The sequence below is a fragment of the Uranotaenia lowii genome, chromosome 3 (genome assembly GCF_029784155.1).
Source record: "Uranotaenia lowii strain MFRU-FL chromosome 3, ASM2978415v1, whole genome shotgun sequence".
In the NCBI taxonomy this organism is placed as follows: Eukaryota; Metazoa; Arthropoda; class Insecta; order Diptera; family Culicidae; genus Uranotaenia; species Uranotaenia lowii.
The window spans coordinates 18,702,955-18,723,666 of NC_073693.1; the positions used below are offsets into that span (position 1 = coordinate 18,702,955).

A 20,712-nucleotide genomic window follows, 5' to 3' on the forward strand; every position below is an offset into this window, starting at 1 on the left:
TTTTTGTCATTTTTGTCATTTTTGTCATTTTTGTCATTTTTGTCATTTTTGTTATTTTTGTCATTTTTGTCATTTTTGTCATTTTTGTCATTTTTGTCATTTTTGTCATTTTTGTCATTTTTGTCATTTTTGTCATTTTTGTCATTTTTGTCATTTTTGTCATTTTTGTCATTTTTGTCATTTTTGTCATTTTTGTCATTTTTGTCATTTTTGTCATTTTTGTCATTTTTGTCATTTTTGTCATTTTTGTCATTTTTGTCATTTTTGTCATTCTTGTCATTTTTGTCATTTTTATATTTTTTCATTTTTGCTATTTTTAGTCAGTGTCGTATTCGAGTTGCTTGTAGGTTTTATATTTTTTGTTTTACTGTCTAGTGTTTTCGGGTTTTTTATCATTAGAAATGTGTGATTGCTTTGACATTTTTGTTTCATTGTAAAATATCGTAAATATTTCCTTTTATTTAAATTTCTATATAAATTTTTAATCACCTTCCAAGATCACAACCCAAGCACCGAAAGTTTTCATTCACCTTCCCCAATTAATCTAGATTCGCTTTAGAATGTAAATTTGAAGCATGTAAACTAACTTCACAATTGAAATGTACAAAACCCTTCACCTCAGAGCCGGAAAGCACATCGGAGCCCGCTTCGGAACCTGCTTCAGAGCCAGCCTCGGAACCAGCGTCGGAACCTACCTCTGAACCAGCTCATCCTGAGCCGGAACCAAAATCTTCGGCTGAACCGGAACCGGAACCAGCAACGGCTAAGGCCGAGCCGGAACCGGAACCTGGAAAAGCCAATGCTGAACCTGAACCCGAGCCCGGACATCCAAAACCTGAACCGGAAGTGACGGCTGAGCCGGAACCAGAAAGCACTGCCGAACCTGAGCCAACAGCTGAGGGCAAGGCTGAACCTTCACCCGAACCCACTTCGGAACCGCAAGCCGAACCCGGTGCCAAGAAAAACAAACGTGCCGCCTCAGGTGAGCACAACCTGTGTACATACAGCGTGTAGCGTTTTGTTTGATTTCTTGATCTCGATTATTATTCTATTTACTTAATGATATTGTTGTTTCAAGTGGTTGTTTTCGATTCGAACTTTATTGATGAGCTCATTTTATCGCACGACAATTTTCAGATTCCAAAAGCCCTGCGAGTGAGCCGGAACCGGAATCTTCTCCGAAAGCCGAACCGGAGCCGAAATCAGAACCTGCTTCGGAACCGGAACCTTCAACAGCCAAGCCGAAGCCGGCGGCTCAGAAAAAAGTCAACCCATGGACTCCTCGGCATGATTTCAACCCCATGGACTGTACCGATATCGTCATCGGTACGGCCCGAGGGGAAAACCATCGGGTCTGGGATTACTACACCCGAGATCGCTCGACGCCCCGTTTGGACACCTTCTGGGGTGGCAAATCGGATCTCACGGCTACCGGCGGATTCGAGATCGATGGCGTTACTACGATTGTGTTCCGGCGGAAGTTGCAGGCCAACGAACCGACCGATCATGCCATCGTGGACGATCTGATGCACGTCATCTGGGCCAAGGGTCAGGAACCAAAAGCCTACATCCACAAGCCTCCGTCCGGACTGGAGAAGGAGACGGCCAGCGTGCAGGACTTCTACATGCCCGATGAGCTGAAGTACCACGGACATCAGATGCAGCGCGGAGTAACGCAGATCAACTTTGTGGGTGAGTACAACAGTGCCTTGTTGGGTTAGCGATAATTTTCGAGCTCTTTCAGACTTTCCAATGCCACTTACGGGTTATCAAATACCTCATGAGCCTTTTGAGCTTTTGAACACCTTATATGCCCTCTCGAACTATTCAATACCTACATATATGAATATTAAACCACTGATTGAACTCTCACGGACTCCAAGCCCTTCCGGACTTCTACTTATTTGCTAAGTTCCTTACTCGGATTGAAGAAAGGAAAATATGTAGAGCCTATCTGCACAACTACCACCAAACCAACCTATTCGACTTACCTCCTATCCATTTTTCGCATTGAATACTGAGTAGTCTCTGTTGTGATCTTTTTTCAGCCACAGGTACTTCTATCAATACCGAGTAAAGAAAGATTATATCAGAGTTTCCTTAGGAACCTCCTAAGTCTTAAGTCTCTCGCTCTGCCTAAGCTGAAGCTGACAATTATGAAAGTTCTTCTCCTCTAGTTTACAAAGTTAGCGTAGTTCTTAAAGCAGTAGGGCACACTGCCTGGCCAAAATCGTCAGAGACCAACGCCTTCAACATGATCCAAGCTACTGTCATTTTCTTAAGTCTCGTTACATTTTTTTAAAAAATTTGTCCTTTTAATCCACATCTTTACCACATTCCATGACTCCACTTAAGATATCAGCCGATACCTTCCAACTTAACATCAAAAGTCATCGCATTCATAGATTTGCGATGTTCATGGTTGGCATATCTCCTCAGAAGGAGCCGAAAAAAGTACCGTATTTTTTTTCTCCAGCTCTAGCCCAGATGTGTAGAGACGCCGACGATACCATGTAGTGAAAAACTTTAAAGGCCACCACCAGAAACAGTGCAAGAGTGAACAAATTATCCGAGAAGTTAAGGGGAGCTGCTAGAGTAAATCGGAACTTGTTTTATTTTGGTCCTTTCCGACGGCATTGTTATTGTTGGCTTTGTTGCCTCTAATGTATAATCGCTTAGAACGATAGAAAGAGGAGGACAACCAACAGCTATATTTTTTTATGGTATCGCTCTTTCTTTATCTACAGTGTTATTTTTCTAGCGCTGGTATCCTTCTGCTCAGTTCTCGACTTTGTATGTAAACAATGACGAGTGAGGTGGATGTTTGGCAAAATAACAGTGCTCTCTGAAACGAAGCGGATAAAATTGCACAATTCACTACTGGGTTCGCGAGGAGAATGCCAACCATGCCCACCCATCTGTTTTGTAGGCAAGCTCAACTGCGGATTAACACGTTCGTCACGTCGCTCATTTTGAAATTCTCGGGACGAGAAAGTAAAGATGGAGAACTCCTGGCAATGCAACGTGTGGCTAAACTGAGCGCCTAACTTGTGTAAGAGAGGGCACCCGGTTTTGATGTGACGGGGCCTCCCAGGAAATACACCCGACACCCAAATATGGGTCCCATGGCGACGAATTTGTTAATTGCAGATTTCTTATCGTCATCGTCAATTTCTTTCAAAGATTGACAGATCTGTCCTGACCGTTATATATTTCAGAGACTCTCAAACGCGCTATATATTTCTGATCCGATATCTGGCTACCAAGATACTGGAAGTATCCCATCTTCTCAAACTGAATCAAGCTACCTTGAAACTGAAAGTATTTTGTGTGTAGATTTCTATCGACTTGGACTTGCCGAGGTTGTTTTTGAGCCGAGGTGGAAAGAGATCCCATCATGCTACATCCCAGTAAGCGCGTCCTCTCAAAAATCGACAGAGCATGCAAAAAATTGAGAGTTGTGTCACCGAACTTAGAATAAATCGGTTAATTTCGGCGACACTCCAAGAACGCAAATATTTTCATTCGGTTTGTCCTGCCGAGATACCTAGAGGCAACAAATACGAATACGTACATGCGAAATCAGTTTGAATCATACACTCGTACGGTGTGGTCGCATTTTGTCCCCGTGTCCCGTGTGTGCTTTCAATCGTAGCTGTCGACTTCTCAGGCAGGCGAACACGCGTCTCGGAGGGAAACATACAAACACGATTCGGATTGTGTTCGTGTGTTTCTCTGGAGGGCGTGTCTTAGCTTAATTCGTGGCACTCACCCAAGGCACGCGTATGATGTGTTCCTCTCTAACGATGTGATGATGCAAAATCGCCAGAGAGATCGTTACGATCCCTCTGGCGATTTGAGTTACCTCTCTGCCGATTCAAATTTACCGGGATGCAGCGCTGATTCTAGCCGCCCGACGCCAACTAGTCAACATCTTGCAAAGTCGCAAAATGATTCTTTCTCCCTTAAGCGGGCCATAGACTACACCACATTTGTACAAATGCGATGAAATTCGATGGAATTTTGTCGCTGCGAAAATGATTTGCATTGTGCTATTTCAATGATCGCGCAAGCGGTTTGAGTAAAATCGGTCCGGATCGAAATTTTGTGTACAAACCACCCTTTGTGGCATGGTGTATGGTGCTGTTTGTACAAAATTCAGGCCATTTACTCAGCCCCAGCCGGGGTGGAGGGTGGTTTTTTGTTGTTCTTGTTGCTGTTTTCGCCAGCGATCGTTTGTGTTCGCGCGAAATTTGTTTGTATCGAGTGTGGGCGAGCATAGATCTAACAATCGTCGTGGAATCTTCGAATTTGCACATGCCATTTGTGTAGTTTATGGCCCGCTTTACGAACAGAACCTCGAACGTATCTGCAAGTAAAAGTCAGTCGTGCGATGAAATCCTTTGACTGAACGTTCCGAAAAATTCAAATGATTCTCCGAATTTAGGATCACTTGTAAGTCCAAAGCAGCGTTGCCATATTGCAAACCTCTCATATCCGTATGTTTCACAAAAAACGAAAAATTTACTGATTTTGGGAAAATAAAACTTGATGACCTTTTTTTATATATTTTGGTCGTCAGGTAGAATTTTCGTTTAGACGCGGAATCCCTATAAATTTTCGAAAATCCGTTGAAAATTTGTAGGAAATGCTGAAAATCCGTAATTTCAAGCATCGATCCGTAGATCCGTAGAAGGGTTTAAAATCCGTAGATCTACAGAGAAATCCGTAGATCTGGCTACGCTGGTCCAAAGATAAAATCACTTAAGCCGAACAGAAAGAAACATTTGCACCACGGACGATGTACGAATGAAAGTGGAAAAACCTTATATCATCAATAACTAAACAACGCGAAGAAAATAGATTTTGTTACACGGTGGAATCGATGGGGAATGGTTGAAAGAAAAATTCAAACTGGTCTTGCTGTTTAAAACCTCCTAGAATTATTTTTATTCCGATTCCCCCGCCATGATAAAAATTCTTTGGTGAAAACCGGAATAAAATAGATCTTGAAGGTTTTGAACAACAAAACCATTTGGATTTCCATCTTTCAACCATTTCCCATCAAATGTAAAAGACTGGTGTAATCGTTGAAGAAAAGTGTTTTCTACAAATGCCTTGAATTTTTTATTACTCAAATTGCGGCAACGTCTCTCAGATGTAAGCATTTTTCCTCAGATTTCAGCTTTTTTTCAGATTTGAGCGTTCATCTCCCATGCGCTCAAGGCAAAAAAAGCTTAAATCTGAAGAAAAAAAGCTTAAAAACGAGATTCACCAGCACTTATTTGAAAGATGTTGGTCACACGATACATAGACAAATCGTTGCCGGGATCTGCCGAACACACACGAAAGCAGCCGAAGCCCGAAAACACACCAATACTTACAGACACTTTGACTGAAAAGCAAATAAAAATGGGCTAATCAAAATAAAAGAAAAATGAAAAGTAGATTTTTTGGGCTAAATTATCGCTCAAAATATTTGTTTAGACTTTTTGTTAATTTTCAATGAAAATTGGCTGTTTTGAAAAATAAATGCTATTTTCAGCATATTAAAATTGGCGCGTTATAACGAGCGCATGGGCCGTGATAAAACATACCCATAAAAAGCATACCTTAACGAGTTCAGTATGATTTTTTAGCATAAAAACATAGTTTAGATTCTCCTTTATCGATGTGTCAGAAAATATTGTCTTATTCATTTTTCTCTGCTTGGTGACACCTTATTGAAAATGTTTTAAAATTTACTTGAAATTAAGTAAAACTTAATTGTCAAATTTTCACGACGCAGAGGGTTTTAAGGAAATATTCATACTTGTCATGGCCTGTCACAGCATTTAAAACAAATTGGTAACATTCTGCTGTCTTGAAATGTGGCGAGTGGCGTGTATTAGCCACATGGGGCTAATACGAACTATATATGAACTTTCTCCCTATAGGGTAAAGGGGTTGCCCAGCAAACATTTAACTAGGTATACCGCAGAAACAACAGGAATAAAGAAACGCTTGTACCAGAAGAAATAATCGTATTAAACTTACCAAAAAAGCATATAGCTACAAAAGTAGAGGCGATCGATATAGCGATAATGACTAGATTCCAAAACGGATTTACGATTTCATTACGTCTACAATAAGCAAATATACAATCATGAACAATTTGAGGCAAACGAAAAAAAATGGATCTGACCGAGAATCAAACTCCAATCCTCCGAGTCAGCTCGCCATCACCTTACCACAAGACCAACTCATTAGTTGTTTGAGAGCCAAGCTGTATGTAGCTCTATAAGAGATGTTGAAGTTCCATCACGCAAATTTTGTACGAATCGAGAAGAGAGGAAGAGACCCGATTGAGTGTCAATTCAGGTCCCGCCCATTCGTCGTAAATCTGAACAAATTGATGCTTTTTGACTACATATTTACGAACCAAGTTATTATTTGGTAGATTTAAAATGTTTTCTGGAAGGAGTCGTGAATGTATCATGAAAAATTACTCAGAACAAACATTTGTACGATAGCCACGAGCAATCTCAATTTAAACGACTTATGTTGTCATTTCTATTGCGATTTCATGTTAGCTGGGTGAACGGTTAGAAATCGCAATTCGTTGTCCAACGCCATCTTGAAACCCAAGATGGCGGCTTCCACTTTACTTAAAAAAGGTTTTCATAACTGAAAAACGCATGGCTCAAAAAGTTAATGAAAAATGACTGTATGACCAAAATTTGAAAAATCTGAACAAGCACTGAAAAAATTCAAAAGCCTAAATATGAGAAAAATATATCCAAACTGTGGCGAAAACATGATAAACCAAAAAGTGAAAAATTACAGAACTTTGAATAAAATACGACAAATGTGGTAAAAAAAATCATGCTAAATATTACATAATTATGACAAAAATATGAAAAAAAATGACAAAAAATTCTAAAAAATGACTAAAAATGTGACAAAAAATATAACAAAATTCTGACAAATACGAAAAAATAATGATCAATATTTGAGAATAAAATGACAAAAAACTGACAGAACTAAAATTAAAACAAATATTTCACAAAAAATTACAAATTATGACATTGCAATTATAAAAGTATTACAATAAAAATACAAAGACCTGATAAATGTGATGGCATGTGATAAAACAATGAAATAAATATATCAAAGGTGGTAAAAATATGGCAAAATTTGACATTTAAATGACAAAAATATGGTAAATGTGCTAGAATAAACAAAATTCTGACAGAGTTATGACAAAATAATGAAAAATGTAATGACACAATTATGAAGAACGGGATAAAAATATAACAAAAATTTCAACAATAAAATGTAAAAACTGACAAAATGCTGATAAATACGACAGTAAAATGACAAAAATTCAAAAAAATATAACAAAAATCCGAAAAAAATGAAATATATTGTACAAAAAATACGACAATTGTGATGAAAATATAACGAAATAATGAAAGAAATAAGACAAAACTACGGCTTGTGATATAGTCGCTGATTCCCAAACCGGAGTTTTCGTCAACATCCACGCCGACGACATTCACTGGAGCCATTTCATATCGACCAGACATTTGTCAAACATCTTCCAAGTGTTGGAACCAAACAAAAGAAAAGGTTGCCGATTGCCGAGGTGTTTGGTGATATATTTATTAGGATATTTTTAAAAAAAATAACAATCATTACCTCAAAAATGTAAAAGAGTGGTGTGAAGACCGTATTTTTCTATCAATGAATCGTACATTTTTTTTTAGTCACACCACACCAAATAAATTTTGAAACCAGTATTGAAAAGTTGACGTTATTTGACACATTTTCGCATTTTTAGATTTTTTAAAACACAAAATACATAATTTTTGAAGAATTTTCTAATTTGTAAATTGTCCCAGCATTCCGTAGCTGTTCTACAGCCTTTTTTCCGAAGCATGTTTTTTTCGGATTTTTTTTTTCTTAGGCTTTCGAAACTATAAATTTTGAAAAATTGTGGTTTTAGTCAGGAATGTCAAATTGTCACTCCAGGGACTGTAACGGGAAAAAATTCTGGGAGTGTTAAGCAGGAATAGTTTTCCAACTCGACTCGACCCAGGGTTGAAAAACAGAAAAAAATGAAATTTTAAATCGCTCAAATGTCACATTGGTCTTATAAATCATCAGCCTCATACAATGAGTCAGCAAAAAATATATTTTTGCTTTTTATGAACTTTTTTGAAGATGAAATTGATTTTAAACATTCAACAACTAATATAAATTTGGCTTTGGATTTTCATGTGTGCTCAGAAAGGTCAATAAAATTGGATCATTAACTCGTTAAAATGCATAGTGTTGATTTGAAACAATATTTGTTTATATAAAATTATCTCGGAATCGCATGAATATTTTTGAGTTCTGTGTTTACAAAAAATATTTAAGAGTTTTGTATGAAAAATCAGAGAGTATAAGCAAAAAAAGGCAACATTCAAATTTAATAATTTTTGGGAAAAATGTAGTTTTAAAAATCTCAGTTATTTCTAAAGTTATTGACATTCTATCGTAGGTTTTGGTCACAATCAATTACAATCGTCTTCCTGCACGTTATGAATGTACGTTATGTTGCCTAATGATGTTTTACACAAAATATACTATTTTTCCAAAATGGTTAAAAATTACCCATTTTTAGTTTTTATTGTTATTATTTCGAATTATTAGACCCTTAGCTATTTTAAAAGACAAAACAAGTTTCGGGCAACGCGAGACTTTTTTCTTAGTGACAAAAATGTTTAAACCCTTTGAGTAAATCATAAAACTACTTTTTTTACACTTTTTTGTTATCCGTGTAAAAATGAAAAATATTTTGAAAAGAAGCTTAGAAAATAGGCTTCCTAACGATGTATTGAAAATTACTGTAGCATTTCTCTCATAGGGGAAAAGTTTACTTGAATATTGTTGGATCTGAAGTATATGTTTCAAAATTTTCTAAATCTGATATCTGGGAAACGATGAGTGCTTATGATAAATGATCTGAAAAATTGAGGATATCTCAATTAAATATAAATCTACAAACTGGTATAGGACAAATACATTACGATGAAGTTAATTTTTGACTTTTTGCCGTCTCAAACCACATAGTGCATCGACCAGTGAGTGGGTAACAAATTTTGTTTCTTGAAAATGATCATTATAAAACCATTTTTTAAGTCTGAAAGAATCTTTTTCATTGAACAGGTTTGCGAATTTTATCAAACTGAGCATGCCATATACATAAAACAATAGTTTTGTAGATTTTGTTTGGTTCCGGCTAACGAGACTATAGTTTCTTTAGTTCCGGCATGAGTTTTATCTTGAACAATTACAAATCTTTTCAAAAACTGCTCAGTTTTTGTTCGAAAAGTAAAAAAAAAATGCTGCAAAAATGCTGCAGCGAATTTCTATTTTCCTCACCTAGCTAGGTTTGGCGATTGGTTTACGCCTGCATTTTTGTTTTCAAAGAGCGTAGTTCTAAATTCTAAATTATTCTTCCTATTCCATTTCAGAGGAAAAACGGCTAGAACCGATCAAGGCCGCCAACGCACCGACATCCACGGCAACCAAAGGCACCGCTGATTCTACCGCAGCACCGGAACCACAGGGTCCCATCAGTCACGAGCTGGACAACGACTGTCACGGTTTCTGGAAGTTCCCTCGTACCTGCGAACCGTCCAAGTTCAACTGCGAATACTTTGCCAGCTGGCAGGTCGTCGGCAAGGGCGACGCCATGCACTTCCACATCGAAACGAACAACACCCAATGGTGGACCGGAATCGGATTCAGCAAGGATCAGAAGATGTCTCAGACGGATGCCGTCATCGGGTGGGTCGATAAGAATGGAAGACCTTTCCTGATGGACACCTGGATCAATGGTTATTCACCACCGAAGTTGGACGATCGACAGGACTTGTACAACGCATCCGGACGGATTCAAAATGGCGTAACGTATTTGGATTTCAGCCGGAAACGGGACACCGGCGATGAAGGAGATTTGGCTTTCACTGAGGACCAGTGCCTGTATGTGATGTTCCCGGTTGGTGGAGGAATTTTCAACGGAGTCAACAAGAAAATCAAGAAGCATGAATCGGTCCCAGTCGTTACGGACAATAAGATTTGTATCAAATCGTGTCCACATTTGTTTGAATATTTATTCAACGCGGCATCGACTCCAGCTCCTGATCGGCTGGCCTATGCTGCCTCCATCAGGTTGACCAACTTGGCAGATGGCTTCGAGGTTCCTCATTCGGGATCACCTGAGTACAGCGATCTGTCCAGGTCAATTTCTGAGAGCTTCGACGGTATGCTGAAGGGCGTATCTGGATTCCACAAAACTGATGTCGTTGACTTTGAAAAGTAAGTTGCTGGATCAGTTCTTTAGTTATGAACTAACAAAAAATATTTAATTTTAGGGATCCAAACGGAGTATTGGTGAAGATGAACATCCTGTTGAACAAGGATGATGTTGAGCAAAAATTGGCTGATGATCCAGCTAAGCTTGAGCAAACCATTCAACATCTGCTTCAGAATAACCTTTCCTCCGGAAAGGTTGGAGCGTTTTCCGTTGATCCGGAGTATTTCGAGTTCCAAGCGTTGGAATGTAAATTGATTACCTTAAGGAAATTTTAAAGTTTGAAATATTAAATAAATTACTTATTTCAGATAAACAACCGGAGCAAGGAGAACCTTCGTTCTTCGAAACGGCTGGCACCAGATTGTACACAATTTTGGGCTGTATTGCAGCTCTGGTGTTCATTGCCATCGTTCAGGCTAGTTGCACTATCTACAAAACTAGAACCACGAAGAGGCTGAAGGTAAAGCCTGTTTTCAATCTTAAAAGGTTAGATAGTTAACTTTTTAAATATTTTAGGATCAACTGATCCCGAATTCGGCCTGGAAGGATTATTCCTCAAACACCAACTACGCGTTCGACAACTACGATAGCGATATGAAGAATCACTACAACTCGAAGCACCGGTCGGATCGAAGCTACAGCAACGGGAACAGTCAGCAGACGACGCTGCAGATGTCCCACTCGCCCAACAAGTCTCAGTACTACGAAATCGATCGGCCGGATGGCCCAATGCCAAGGGAGCACAGGTACGATATATGAATCTGCAATTCGAATGATTTCAGTCATTGAAGGCTGCATTACTGTCTCTGAATCTAAATTGGTCAGGCCATCGATCAGTTATTAATGAGAAACCAATAACCGAAAGGCAACGCACAAACCTAATCCTTCTTGTTGGTTATAGTTTTAACTGCGAAATAGACATAAAAAAAAAAATCAGAATAGCTTAGCTTAGCTAGGCTTGATTGACTACTTATATCCACCAATCATTGAATTCATAATATCCATTCTAATGCGACTTCCTTTCTTTGACATTTATTTCCAATCTAAATATACATATCGAATTCCATGATCGCTGGAGTGGCTAAGTAGAACAAGTTCCACGTAGCCAATGCAATGGTTGCTACTCTGTGATTAATCGAGGCCATCAATTTTGCTCAAAGTCCAAAAGAATGATACTTAGGATTACCAGTAAACTGATGCTCTCAATTTTTTAAATGTTTAATAATGGCGCCGGCCACGTCTTCATAGTTGTCGTGATTGTACGATTCCTTCGAATCTCAATTCAGCGATTCACTCAGACACTTTTGTCTCTCTCAAGAATAAATCAACGACTGACTTTGTTTGTCAGTGTTGACAAAATAGCAAATGTTGCCATATACATGTATATTATTTTGTTTATCTTGAGTGTTGCCGAATACTTGAATTATGTTTATTTTCTTTTTGTGTTTGAAATATCCCTCATCACAATTCTTAATTCCATGCTTAGCACAGGTTTTTCGAATCTTTAAAATTTTATTTATTTCATGAATATCCTTCACCTCATCTCTACACAGCCAATCTAACTTTTTTCACCAAAAGGCCAAATCAAAACAAAAAATCAGTAGCAGCAGCCTTAAAAATCCAAAGAAGACCAAATCAAAACATAAGTCAGCATAAACTGTCTAAAAATCTGCGCTTCCTAAGTCAATTCCATCTTTTTCTACCGGAAGGCCAAATCAAAACAAACAATCAATAGCAGCAGCCTTATAAATCTACGCTTCCTAAACCAATCCGTCTTTTTCCACCGGAAAGCCAGATAAAAACAAACAATCAGCTGCAGGAGCCTTACAAATCTGCGCTTCCTAAGCCAATCCGTCTTTTTCTATCGGATCGCCAAATCAAAACAAGCAGTTAGCAGAAGCTGGCGCAAAATCTGCGCTTTTTATCCATCTACTAATCCATCTTTTTCCCTCGGAAATCTAAATTAAAACAAACAATAAGTAAAAGCTGGCTTTAAATCTGCGCCTTCTAAGCCAATCCGTCTTTTTTCAACGGGAATACTAAATCAAAACAAGCAATCAGCAGCAACAGCCTTAAAAATCTGCGCTTCTCAAGCCAACAATTGTTTTTCGTCGCAGCGCTCTCTGTGCTTATTCTACCAACTACGCCATTGTCGTAATTTTACGATTCTTATGAAACTCAGTTCAGCGATTCATTCAGACACGTCTGTCTCTCTCAATGATAGATCAATGACTGACTTTGTTTCGTTTGTTTAGACAGTGTTGCCAAAATAACAAACTCCGTTCGTTTTTCGCAACATTCGATTTCGGCAACACCAATTTTGGCACATGTGCCAAAACGAGATATGTGCCAAAATCGGAACGACATAGCCGTATAGTTTTGGTTATAACAGGACCAATATAATTTAGAAAAACATCATCAAAACGTTTTTACGTTCTAGAATGGTGATAAAATTCAACTACAAAAATATTTTTTAAACTATGCCGTTTTCAAAAATGACAAAAATGATAAAAATTTCATAGAATAAAAAAAAACAAATACAAAAAAACACCAAATGACAAAACTAAAAAACTAAACACAAAAAACTAAAAAATGATGAGAAACGACAAAAATAGTAAATATCATAAACAAAACAAGTAAAGTGCTAAATGCATTAAAAACATGTTATAACAAAATGTCAAAAAATGGTCAAAAATTGACTAAAAATTACATTGATAATGACAATAACTTATTTTGTCTGAAGTAATTTTGAAAAAAGCCCAGATTTATTGAAAATCTTTGGCAAAAGAAAAATAAAAAACAAATTTTGCTGTAATTTTTTTTATTTATGCTTTCAAAGCAAAATAATTTGAGCAAGTTTGGCATGAAAGGATTTTTGAAAGCCTTCAACACGATTTAAAATCTGTCGATTAGTTTTGATGAAAACTTTTCTTCATTTTTTTTTCTAGATTTATGTTGAGTAATATCAAGGTTTTTTTTTGACAAATTTGCCCGGATGTTGCCTGGAGTTTTGGTCGTCAATTTTTATATCAAATGCAAATTTATATGAAATTGCCCGAATTTGTCCGGCTTGGATCCGTGCTGGAAAAATTATGGCAACCTAAGTAATAAATGAAGAAAATGTGAAAATAATCGTTCGATTATGGCAACATTCGATTTAAAAAACATGTTCGGGCGTGTTGCAAAAATCGAACGGGGTCTCCACTTAAATTATATTTATTTTCTGCATAACCTTCATCACATTCCTACAGTAGTCAATGGGGAAAAGTGAAAGGTATGTTAGTATGATACTATTAAGGTTCTACTAGGAACCTCTTGCTTCAGTATACTCCAGAAATAATTTTGAAAAAGGTTGTCAGAACCAAAGATAAATAAGCATCGCCAACTTTCGAAACCGTCTGTACGTTTGCGAATTTGAGTATATTTATGTGGCTGTGTTGGCCAATTTATAACTTTTGAGTCATTTTTGGTCATCAATGTATTCATTTATACCATCCAATTTTGAGAAAATTTATTGTAGAACCTTTTAGTACTGCGAATTCAAACAAATGATATCAGAGAATTTTAATATTGATCAGATCACTCTTCACAATAATTAATGGGATGATTGTGTCCAAGAATAGAAACATTGAAATGTAACTCAAATAAAACTTTTTTCATAATATTATAATGGTAACCTGAGTACAGAGAAGATTTGCTTTTGAAAACTTCAACATTTAAGAATAAGTACTCATAAAACAGTGTGGAATTTAAAATCGAAAAAGGCACACATAGAATAGAAAAAATGCAAAGTGAGTCTTCAACATAGTTCAACAAGATTTGGAAGACTTTTTTTTAGAAATTTCGAAGAAAATAAAACTTGGATATACCATTGCAAAGGGAGATCATCCATCTTGAAAAGTGGGATGATCTTCAAAAGAGATTTTCATTAGATGGGGGATAAAAAAATATAAAAAAAAACAATTTTATCATTTGAAGATAAAAAATAAAAGGCAAAATCTATTCAAGCTTCCTTAAAATAGATGGGTGAAAAGATGCTCTTCGTGATAAATAGGTGAATAGGCATTTAAGGGAAATTATTTTGTATGTCTACTAATTAAAATCTCGTACCTATAAGTTTTTTGTAATATGAAACAATAAACACAGTGAATACTCTCAATAAAAACTTTAAAAATACTAACAAAACTTACACGATCAGACATAGATCAAGTTTCTTATAATAACGAACATCTTGTTCTTTCAAATGCTCAACTCCCTATTCAAAAGGATTTTGAAAAATCACACTAGCCCACAAAAATCACATTGTTTTCAAAGCGCAATAATTTAAGAACTTATCATATTTAATTTATGTGTCCTGAATTCATGTACGCAATAAGTTTTTTTTTCTACCAGCTTTTTTTTTAAATATCTTTTGAAAATAGGTTGAACGCATTCAAGAAAATTCTTTTACAAAACCTTAATAAGGTTGATGAAGATTTTAAACCTATTATCAACTTTCCTCAAGACCGCAGGACCTTTCAACTACTGCGAAATAAGTGAAAGAAGATTTCTATTTGTTCCTTTACCTAATTTTGTAAAAAAACGGAAATTTCGACGAATTTTTAAAAAGTTTTCAATCAAATTATATTTTAGATATCTTTTAGAGTAAACATCAAATCGTTTTGCATGATTGGACAAAAATTAATTGAAATTAAAGCTTTTTTTCAAACTTTCTTCAATCATGTCGGTAATACTTGTATCGATATGTTTTCAAAATTTAAAATAAAAAACTGTAGAAATTAATTTTTTTAGATCATTCAACCTTATCTTCATCAAAACAGTATCCCTCAGTTCAGAATCAGTTTTTTATTTCATGTATTTTAGTTCATCTATCAGCCTATTTGGTGGGTAACACATTCAAACGTACAAACATATTTGTTAATTCATCAGTTATTAATGATTGATTTTGCTCAAAACTCAATTTAACTTCAATTTAAAACTTTTAAACATCACATCATCAAACTCGAGGAGAGCAGCTGGACAAAATCTTACAAAAAAAAAAATTAAAGTTAAGGACGCCAAAATCTACCACATTTTGAAACATAGGCTCCAAAATGATGCCTCCTTGAAAAATCAATTAAATTCTTTAAAAAAGGCTTTAAAATGGTGAGATGTTTGTATTGAAAAAAAAATCCTTCTAAATTGAAAAAAAATTTTTTTCATCATTATATTTTGTTTTAATTTTGAATTAAACAAACCGAATTTTATTGAATCTTTTTTTTTTGGTTGTACCGAATATTTGAAGTCAAACTTCTTATTTTTTCGAAATATTTTTAATAAGTTTGTCTTTGTTTTTTTTTATCCTAAATTTTTGTGGTATGTAAAAAAAATATTTCATCCTGGAAGCCTTATCAATCTATTAAAAGTTCGAAAAATGATTCGAAGTAGTTTTTCTTCTATCAGTTTCTTATTGATCATTCAAGAAATCTTCAGTTACCTGTATCTGTACATTGTTAATAGAAGCTTTCAAGCTAAATATTTTGTGTGATAAACCCTACAATTGAATATGAAAAGAAAATTAAATTTAGATGATCAATAATTAAAAATTGCTTTTTTTTGCTCAACAATTTTAGATCATGGTAAATTTCTAACCTGGTCTGAAATTCATTTCACATTTCGGATTGGATTCCTGTTTAAACCTTTTGTAGTTTTAGACTATTTCTATGCTCTAATTCTCATGGTCGAAGGTTGAAATTTTGGTTTTATTCAAAATTTCAATTTGCATCTATTTCTACTGTTTCTGAAATATTAATATCATAATTGGAAACTACACTGCCTAAAATTTACTTGATGAAAATTTTGAGTTCAGAATATGGATGACCACTTTGAATAGTTTATTAATAACTTACCCGATATCGCAATACTTTGAAACATTGATTCTGATTGACTTTGAATCGAATCAGGAAAACTTTTATTTTTTCGAGTATGTGTGATGGTCATGCATGAGTTTATAAACGGTTTAAGAAATCAATTTGCTTATTTGCCTCCGCCCCCCATGGGTGGGTCCTTCCAAACTATTTTTTATTTGGCTTTTGTTGGCTAGGGTGGTTTAAGAACTTTAATTGAAATATTGTTGTTTTATAAATGACGTCACATGCCATATTTTGCTCCATTTTTTGATAAGTTTTCGAGTTATGTTAAATAAAATATGCAAAAAAATTGTCTTCTTTCCTACTCCAACCTAAAAAAAGAGAGTGTCCAAATTCGATCAATGCTCAAATAACTGTATGAGAGCCCCCCTCATTTCTCCTTCCCATCCTTTACTACTTGAAAGAGGAAGGCAGAAACAATCATAACTATTTTTTCGTATCAAAAAACCCTCCATTTCTTAGATAAGTTCTCGAGTTGGGCAAAAATTTTTATAGGAGCCTCTATTCTCCCTTCCTATCTTCCTAAGGAAGAGTGGGGGAGGGGGACGTATTTCAAATAATCAATCAAGTATTCCTTGTATTCCTTTTGCTCTAATTGATTTCCAGTTATTTAAAAAAATACAGGTGTCCCCTTCCTTCTCTCTTTCTCCATACTGGAAGGGTAAAGAGATATCGAAAATTCAAGGAAACATTTATTGTTGGGACAGTTTTAATGAACTTATCCAACTGTTCCATAACCGATTTCACTAAAGAATTGTTTTTTTGAGTAGTAAATTCTCTACAAAACTCAACTACGGATCAACTGATCGTTGTACAGTATGTCTAGCCGAATCGATGATTTCTATCTTCTACTATCCTGCGATAATCAATCACCTTGTTTACATACTAGCCCTTATCTTCACTTTCCTTTATCATTTCCCATCAATCTCACTCTCTCATTTCATCCCTAGCAAAATCTGTCAAACCTACATCTCGGATCAATCGAAGCAGGTCGCACTAGTTTGCGATGCCTGTGTTCAATCAAGAGGCAAACACCGTCTAATCAGCGGACACGACTACTCTCCTTATTACTTGGGATTAATGAGGATTCGAGACACAAAGCTATGTGAATTATGTAACACGAATTTTACAACAGAACACGCACTCCTAAACTGCATTCAATTTAATCACATAAGAAATCATTATGATTGGAATCGATATTCCAATCTTCTCGAAATGATTCAAAATTTCGATGAAGATAAACTAAGAGAAATCCTTAGTTTCCTAGAGAAAGCTCGAATGAAAATTTAAAAAAGTCAAAACATCAAAGTTGAATTAATGATGAAAAAAAAGAACACCCCTATACCAGGAAGTAAGAATACACAAAAAAATCTTCGTAGTGGTGATATAGAGTATCAAACTCTCTGCCATTCTATACCAGATCTATACATACATACAAGAGGCAAACATTTATCGTTCCCAAATAGCGTCCCATGCAAAATGTGTTGCCTTTTGCTCGATTTGTTATTCAGTTATACACATTTTTTATGAAAGCCCTCCTCTCCTTCTCCTATTTCCTCACTGGAAGGAGGCAGGTGTTCAAAATAACCATTAAAAACATTTATCGTTCACAAATATCCTCCCATGCTAAATCTGACTCCATTTGCTCGATTAGTTCTTTAATTATGCTAAAATTGTAAGGGAGCCCCCTACCCTCTTTCTATCTCCCCATCGGAAGGAGGGATGGGTGCCAATTATTCATTTAACCTTTTTTCGAATCCTAATACCATTCCATACCAAACATGGTTCAATTTGCTTGATTAATTTTTGAGTTATGTGAAAAATTGTTAGAAAGGCTCCCTACCCCTTGCTTATCTTCCTACTGGATCTCAAATATACTTAGAAATATTTTTCGTACCCAAATACCCTCCCACGCCAAATTTGATTCCATTTGCTTGATCGGTTCTTGAGTTATTTAAACAATTGTCTTTTGTTTGGGAGGCCCCCTTCCCCTTTCCTTTGAGAAGGAGGGGCCTCAAACCATAATAGAAACCTTCCCCGGTCTCCAATACCCTAAACTGTCAAGTTTTATTCAAATCAGCTCAGTAGTTTTCGAGTCTATAGAGAACAGACAAACAGACAGAAATCCATTTTTATTTATACAGATTCTAGCATTTATCTTTCGTTTTTTTTTTTCTATTTTTCAGAAACGGATCCTCCTACGCACGGCAAATGCACGAATCCCGTGCCGGTGATCACCGTCCAACGTCCTACGCCGAGCGAGCTTACTCTCTGCCCAGGCCAATGCATCAACAGCAACAGCAGCATCCCTCTCATCATCAGCAAGCCCAGATGCAGCGACCGGTAGGTTCCGAGTACTACACCCAGGATCGTCGAACCAAACGCTCCAACAACAACCATGGCGGAAGCTCTAACGGAGGAGGAGGAGGTGGAGCACACTACGCAGCCAGCACCATCAACGGAAACGGAAACGGAATGCACTACCAGCAGGCTGCCGGAAATGGCCACCGGGAGGCTCCATCTGGAGGTGGTGGAGGAGGCGGAAACCACTATATGCCGGAATCATCGGATCTGTACTTTACACCCACCCAGAGGAAGTACTCCGGAGAAGTGGTGCGAGTTTTTGTTGACTACAACAAGGACAAAAAATAAGAAGGCGGAGCAACAAGGTTTAACCCGGAACAGTTCGATGAATTGTTGAGTAAAAACAAACAAACAAACAGTCATAAAGAGAGATGTCATTAAAAGAGTGGTCATTTCGAGTGTCATCCAAGTGAGCGTCCAACGATTGCTTGATGAGCGAAGCATAAAATAATGCAACAAAACTTTGAGGAAGACGAAAAACGAAAGTCATGGCTTTCTTCAACGATTTTCCCCGAGATAGTGTGTCTTCTCGAGTGTTTTCTTTAGAGGGAAATTGAAGATGATTAGCATCTCGTCATAATTAGTGCCCTTATGTTCAACTTTAGTTTTTATGTTTATTATGATTCACTGTCTCTTTTTTTTAATTCCTTTTTCGTTTGGCTCTCCGGCCCTTTCTAAACAACTGAGTGATTTCATTTCCCATCGTTATATCTTTTATTGTTTTATTTTGATTAAATTTGCGATCGTGATTTGCAAATCAGAGATCTGCTATAATCAAAGAACGTAATGAAAAAAATAAATGAATAGAAGCTTAAATTAGAGAAGGTCAGTTAATCAACCAATTAAACGTAAACATTGTTTCCTCAAATCTAATTCAAAATCAAACTACCGTAACATAAAATAAGGGAAATCGATCGAAATTCCTGAACAAAAGCAAAGAACTTTTTTCTAACCCACCAATATGATTTTACTTACCTCTCCTCATTTTTACCGTAATATTTTTTTTGAGTTTTCAAATTTTTAAAACTAAATATTTAATTATACTTCAAAAATCGTAGAACGGAATAAGTCAATCTGGTTTAAATACTCTCCCTAGTAGTAAGGATTATCGTTTATTTAGTTAGGAATTTTTATTTTTCCATTTCCAACTTCTGTCCTTTGCAGATATGTAAATAGAGCGAAACGCAAATATTATCTGTACATAAGTTAAGGTTATCGTTGTTTTATTGAAGTATTTTATCGCCGAACACGTTTTATTTCCTCAACTTCAACAAATTACTCCTTTCAATTTCAAACTACAATTGTACAGTTACATCAGTTAAAAAAAACAAGTGGTACTAAGCGTTTTAATTTTAAAAATATCGTCCAAATAATCATCTGATGAAAGGATAAAATCGAATCAAACATTCACAATGCAGCCAAACTATCTCTAAAGCTAGGCAGCGAAACAGTTAATCACGAATCGAACGACCGAAAGTCGTAGCGAATGCATTAAACTTCCGTCCATTAGATATGGTAAATAAATACTAGTTTTAACTTAAGAAGACTGACTTTCATTTGGTGCAAAATAGAAAAAATAAAAGAAAAGGTCCAAACGTTGTCAAAATTGAATGCAATGAAAAAAATTGTGGAAATGTAAAAATTGTCGAAATTGTCAAAATTGTAAAATTTGTCAAAACTGTCAAAATTGTCAAAATTGTCAAAATTGTCAAAATTGTCAAAATTGTCAAAATTGTCAAAATTGTCAAAATTGTCAAAATTGTCAAAATTGTCAAAATTGTCAAAATTGTCAAAATTGTCAAAATTGTCAAAATTGTCAAAATTGTCAAAATTGTCAAAATTGTCAAAATTGTCAAAATTGTCAAAATTGTCAAAATTGTCAAAATTGTCAAAATTGTCAAAATTGTCAAAATTGTCAAATTTGTCAAATTTGTCAAATTTGTCAAAATTGTCAAAATTGTCAAAATTGTCAAAATTGTCAAAATTGTCAAAATTGTCAAAATTGTCAAAATTGTCAAAATTGTCAAAATTGTCAAAATTGTCAAAATTGTCAAAATTGTCAAAATTGTCAAAATTGTCAAAATTGTCAAA

At 35.9% G+C, this 20,712-nt stretch overlaps 1 protein-coding gene across 3 annotated transcripts in view; it reads left to right on the forward strand.

Annotated features, from left to right (window-relative positions):
* The window catches only part of LOC129755877 (uncharacterized), a 166,710-nt gene extending 146,593 nt beyond the window's left edge, over positions 1-20,117 (forward strand). For 2 of the 3 annotated variants that reach the window (XM_055752568.1, XM_055752567.1), the window contains 7 exons: positions 623-982; positions 1,138-1,692; positions 9,504-10,350; positions 10,407-10,594; positions 10,657-10,808; positions 10,865-11,094; positions 18,444-20,117. In XM_055752568.1, coding sequence (XP_055608543.1) covers positions 623-982; positions 1,138-1,692; positions 9,504-10,350; positions 10,407-10,594; positions 10,657-10,808; positions 10,865-11,094; positions 18,444-18,909 — 2,798 coding nt within the window. In that variant the 3' untranslated portion in view covers positions 18,910-20,117. The remainder of the gene's footprint in view (positions 1-622; positions 983-1,137; positions 1,693-9,503; positions 10,351-10,406; positions 10,595-10,656; positions 10,809-10,864; positions 11,095-18,443) is intronic. The other variant, XM_055752569.1, reaches the window with a different exon arrangement.
* Positions 20,118-20,712: the final 595 nt, after the last annotated feature.